Source organism: Triticum dicoccoides, chromosome 1A (genome assembly GCF_002162155.2).
Source record: "Triticum dicoccoides isolate Atlit2015 ecotype Zavitan chromosome 1A, WEW_v2.0, whole genome shotgun sequence".
NCBI lineage: Eukaryota > Viridiplantae > Streptophyta > Magnoliopsida > Poales > Poaceae > Triticum > Triticum dicoccoides.
Window position 1 is genome coordinate 291,713,072 of NC_041380.1, and position 5,472 is coordinate 291,718,543.

A 5,472-nucleotide genomic window follows, 5' to 3' on the forward strand; every position below is an offset into this window, starting at 1 on the left:
TCGCTCGTCGGCGGAGGACAGGAGGGGGACGTGGTCGGAGCCAATCCGGGTGATGGCCCGGAGGGAAGCAAGGGAGCAGCGGAGATCCCATTCCGGGGAAACTAGGACCCGGTCCAGGATGGACTAGGTCGGGGAGGCCTGGCGATTGGTCCAGGTAAATCTGGCACCAATCCTATCTATCTCACGGAGACCGAGGTCAGCAATGCAGTCATTCAACATTTGCATCCGCGCCAAGTTAACGTTCGAGTTGCTCTTGTCCTCCACGAACCGGAGGAGGTTAAAGTTGCCGCCAACCACCACCGGAAGCGAGGCCGCCGAGACCTTCCGGTGGAGCTCCTCGAGGAAGGAGGCCGACCTACTGTGGTCAGCAGGGCTGTAGACGATGATGACCTCCCACTTGAAGTTAAGCGCCCGCTCGAAGAGTTCCATGCTAACAAAGAACTGGCCTTGATCCATGCTACCTACCTCGAAGGTGGCATCCTTCACCCCTAAAAGGATGCCACCCGAATGGCCAGTGCTCCCACTAGAAGGGAGCCAATGCCAAGCAAAGAGATGGGAGCCTCTCTCTCTCTCTCTCTCTCTCTCTCTAGTCTGAAAGAAAATCTCCTTTTTGTTTAAGGGCCTACAAGGTGTTCGATGAAAGAGCCTGTACTTGTGTGATGTTTATACTTTATATTCATATAAGTATCTTAATGCAACTTGTAGCCTTGACATTCTAATTTAATTCTATTCATTATCTTCAATTTTTCTTTCAGAGGATAATGCCCAACTCATTTGATGGGTCACTTGACTTCTTTACGGTTATGCCACCTAATCCGTTGGATATATCCAAGGATGAGGAGCACTGCTTATTGTCCCTTTTAGTTGAGTATTTAGAGCAATGTGAGGGACATTGGGACCCAGAGAGAGTTCCAGAATCAATGTACAAGCATTTGCAACTACTGCTTCATATCATGTTGCATTTACAAGTTAATATCATCTGTGAGCAAGCGTACACTTTGGCTAAAGCTGTTGTGGCAAGTTCTGGTGCGTTTGATGAGAATTTTGCGGAGATTGATGCATGGTTTGGTTTTCTTGCCTGGTTGTGAAGCCAAAATTGTGTGTAGAGCCTAGAAGTTCGATTATCTAATAAATTGGCACACATTGTGATCCCTTTCATCTGCGATGTTGTCTCAGTGGTTGGGAACAATCTGTACAAATACCAAGAGCACATGCGGAAGTTCATCTTTTAAATCAGGCCAACTTGAAGGTACTATTTTCTTTGGTGACATGAATGATAGTATTACGCTTTTCTGAAATTCATCTCATATGGTTTCACTTTCTTATTGATCATTAGCTGGTTTGCTTGGTTGTTAGGTTCCATCTGATCTGATACAATGCCATATATCTATGTTATCGGTACCTGTAGGTTGTGGTGCAAAACAACATGGAAAATAGATGGCTGATTTTCAGTAAACTTTTCACGCGTCACCTGAAATTCAAGGAGTTGAGAAACTAATATTTGTGTTGTTCTGTGCTGACATCCTCATACGACCTTAATTCCAAGGTCCTTAGTTGCTTAATTACGTCCGCTTATGTATCTTCGTTTTGGTGTCTCTGGATTATTATTAGTGCAGTTCAGTAGTAGTCATTCTTGGCACTGCTAAATTCTATTTGGAATGCCGGCATAAGTACTAAAACAAAAACAACCTTATATAACTTCTTGTGCATCATCATATGCGTGTCCGGACCACTTCAGGGAGGCATGTTGTGGAAGCATCAGGTTGAAGGCTTGTGCTAAGTGGGAGATATGGTGAAAGCAGAAAAGGGGAAAGGCTCTAGATTGTTGGATTGGGACTCTGCATGGAAAATGTTTGTCGGCTTGACAGGCTAGGATTGGGCACTTCTCTGGGTTGCTCTTTGCTTATACAGGCAAAAAGTTATATTGCATTTCCACTGACTACAGTTCATCTCTACATTCTAGCAAGTATGTTAATTGAAGAGCTTTTCTCATTGTCATAGAAGATAATTTGATAGATTCAAAACATATCTATCTATTTTTGCTAATTTCTTTGTTTCTTAAGTAGATGGTAATTTCTTTTAAAAAAGGAAGTAGGATGGATGTTTATATAAAGAGAATTTTTGTACATGGGTACCTTTATTTACTGTCGTTTGGAGTGAAATAATAGCAAGTTCTAGAAATTAGAAGGATTTCGATGCTAATCCTGAGACACCAAAGGATTGCACTATTAGTAGCGGTCTGAATGTAAGGAAACAAGTTGTTTTACGGAAGATAAGAATATTTATCTGTTTGTGGTGATAGAATATCTTTTTGGGTTTGTAAGACACTAAGACTATGGTGACAAGTACATATCTCTGGATTAGGTTGACGTTTACCTAATGCCCATATATTCTGTCTTGTTCATGTTTCATGCAGGTTTCTCTGTGAAGATTTGGGTTGTTAGTGATGTTCAAGTCCAATGGTATCCTGCATAAATGCACTGCTATGTTGGTTTCCTCAATCCAGATAGTTGCATGGGTGTAGTCACTTGTGTATAAGCAACAAAATATATTGCACTTCTACTGATCATAGTTCATCTCTACATTCTTAGCAGGTATGACATACCGCAGTTCTTGAAAAACTACTTACATAAACATATGTAAGGCACGCATACATTTCAGTTTTGACACATTCGGTTTGCAGCATGCTGATGTTGTTGATCACGGATGGAGCCATTAGTACAATGAGTGCCGCCATTGCGCTGCTCTCTTTGGCAATCTCACGGCTTCTCAGGGTTGAGTGAGGCAAAGAGCCCTCGATGTGCCTCTTGCCTCTCTTCTACTGCACCATCCATCACAGAGCAGGTCAAACGCTCAGCCAGCATAACCATGTTAAGGAAGGGCACCATATATCTTTCCAATATTCAGTTAAAAAAACTTTTCTTGCATAAATGTTGCTGGGTTGTTTCTGAGGTAAGATACGTACCTTGGATATGATACTCACTTTGCTGGGTCTCATGTACGAATATTATTTCTACAGGAACACATTTTCTTGTCCTCTGTGCACATTGATACATTGTCGGTCCCTGATTTTGGTGAATACTGATTATGTCTTCGCTTTTGTACTACTGCTGCTATCATGTCAAGTTATAAATCGTCTCTGGGCCTAATCTATTATTTTACATTATCAGATCAAAACAATTGTCTTCCGATTTATCCATTTGGGAATCAATTCTTGGAATTTCCTGCTGGAATTCCTTTGGTTTCCCTTTATTGTCTTCAGACAACTCCTTCTCCATCACCTCCGTTGTTTGCTTCAAAAACAGTAATCACATGCCAGCCTCTTATGGTGTGTCTTCTTCAACATTAACAATAAAATCTAATATTCAACTTTTCTGTCTGATTAAATATTGCCTGTAATTTTGCATTTTAGATAAGAATTGCCTCATTCTTAGTTGATGGAGTTGCACCTCACAGTGCCACATTTGCTGACTCCTCGGTTAACAGTTTGTCGTGTACTCTCAAAGAGTTTGATCTATCAGTTCCATTTGATGCTGAAGAAATTGTAAAGTGCAGTGCAACTAGGACCGCTTGCTCCGAGTAATCATTTTCATCAGCAAGACTTCATGTAAGGACCTACACTTTTGTGAATCACCATCGGCAAAGTGTACACTGCTAAACCTTGACAAAGATACCGCTTGCTTCCTTTTTAGATATACATAGCGTTAAGATTGTTCTTTTTTTGCTGAATTTGATTACTTTTGAACAAGCCACCGTATGTAATGTAGCTTCTATATAACCTGCTGCCACTTTCCTAAGTTTGATCTGCTTCTAAATCCATGGTTTATCCTGGCTTACTGCTGCCTAATATGCACGTGATAGTATAAACAGGACAGTGAAAGGGGCGCCTCCCACCTGGCACCGCCCAACTTCCACTCAGGCGGCGCCACAGTTGGCGCCCCAACCGCTAGTTGTTGTGAAGCTTAGCTTGTATGAGAGTCATAGAGAAGCTGTGGTGTCTTTTTAAGCTAACAAGGCGAACCATATTTCCACCAAAGATCTAAAGACCATCACCACGCTAGTCCTATGGGAACTGTGGAAGCACCGCAATGCGATAGTCTTTGATGGAGAAACACCGTCACTTCAGCTGCTGCTCCGGAACATCGAGCGCAAAGAGCGGATTTGGAGGTCGGCGGGACTCTTGAAGAGTGATCCCGACTCCTTTGGTAGTATTGCTAGGCGGGTAGGCGGCGAGTAATCCCTTATAGTGTTATCATGTGGCGTGGAGGTCCACGGACCTTGTAAATAATATGTAAACCTTGTGGAGGGTTTCTTCACCCTTTTCTTCTGCAATATATGATATGCACACTCGTGCATATTCTAGAAAAAGGATAAAAAGTAAGTTACCCTTGTACATTTGTAAGTAATTTGTAGAAGGCTGCATGCAACTTGCGCAGTTTGTAGCTGTGGACAAAACTGTCATTTCATTGGAAAATGTAGCATTGCTGATGGTTGTGCATGACTCACTTCATACCATGATATGACTTATTAGTTCATCGAAAAATAGAAGAGACCTGGACTCTGTCTCAATATTTAGTTTCTTCTCTTATGTTGCTTGTGGCCATCTCTTGTTTTTTATTAGCACCCTAAATATTTCCCACTGAGAAACATTGTTTTAACATTTCTAGTTTGAGGATATTCCCCGCTTCACTCTTTTGGAAGGAATGAAGCATGAATTTTATTTATCCAAGTACAGCTAATGCCAGTACAATTTAGTGATTACTATTTGGTTGCCTGTCGAAGCCAATGAGTTCTCTTATCTTTATATCTAAAACATAACGGAGCACCAAATTTATGAAGGCTAATTGGCTAATTAATCAAAAGGAGAGAAGAAAGTGAAATAATATTTTGTTTGTAAAATATTGCAGCATGCATCTTTATGCTTTTGTTTTTGATCAACATGTGTTCCATGGCTTTATGGCAGATTTGAAAGTGATATGCTTTGTCTTTTAGGGTGTTACTATGGGGTGGAGGAAAGGAGAGGAGAGAGGAAAGATTTGAAAGTGATATGCTTGCCTTTTAGGGTGTTACTATGGGGCGGAGGAAAGGAGAGGAGAGATCAAGGTGCTGTTTGCAAGCGATGCAAAACTTACATGTATAAATAGTTTCATGTCTCAATATTTCCATACAAGCCCTCAAAGCGCCCTTTCCATATTTACATACAAAAGGATCATTGCCAAGCAAAGATGACTTGACTCCATTTTTGGCACACTCGTCTCTCATGACTTCTGAAAATAATTGCAACATGGCCATTCGTTGCACATCCCTGTTCGCTATATGTATTCGTCTTCATCTTAGTTCATTGTGAATTATGAAACTGTTTTTCACATGAGATATATTGGCTACAAAAAACGTTGAACAACTCTATGACTTATTTTTAAACAGGGGAAATATGTCATGAGATGAATTCTTGGCGCAGGTGCGAGTAGTTCA

General features: G+C 41.2%; 1 protein-coding gene across 9 annotated transcripts in view; it reads left to right on the forward strand.

Moving 5' to 3' along the window:
- The window catches only part of LOC119269316, a 27,249-nt gene extending 22,127 nt beyond the window's left edge, over positions 1–5,122 (forward strand). For 2 of the 9 annotated variants that reach the window (XR_005133571.1, XM_037551140.1), the window contains 2 exons: positions 756–2,594; positions 2,684–5,122. Coding sequence is in view for 8 of the 9 variants with exons in the window: in XM_037551140.1 (XP_037407037.1) it covers positions 756–778 (23 nt within the window). In the remaining variant the exon portion in view is untranslated. The remainder of the gene's footprint in view (positions 1–755; positions 2,595–2,683) is intronic. The other 7 variants (XM_037551146.1, XM_037551155.1, XM_037551163.1 and 4 more) reach the window with 7 other exon arrangements.
- Positions 5,123–5,472: the final 350 nt, after the last annotated feature.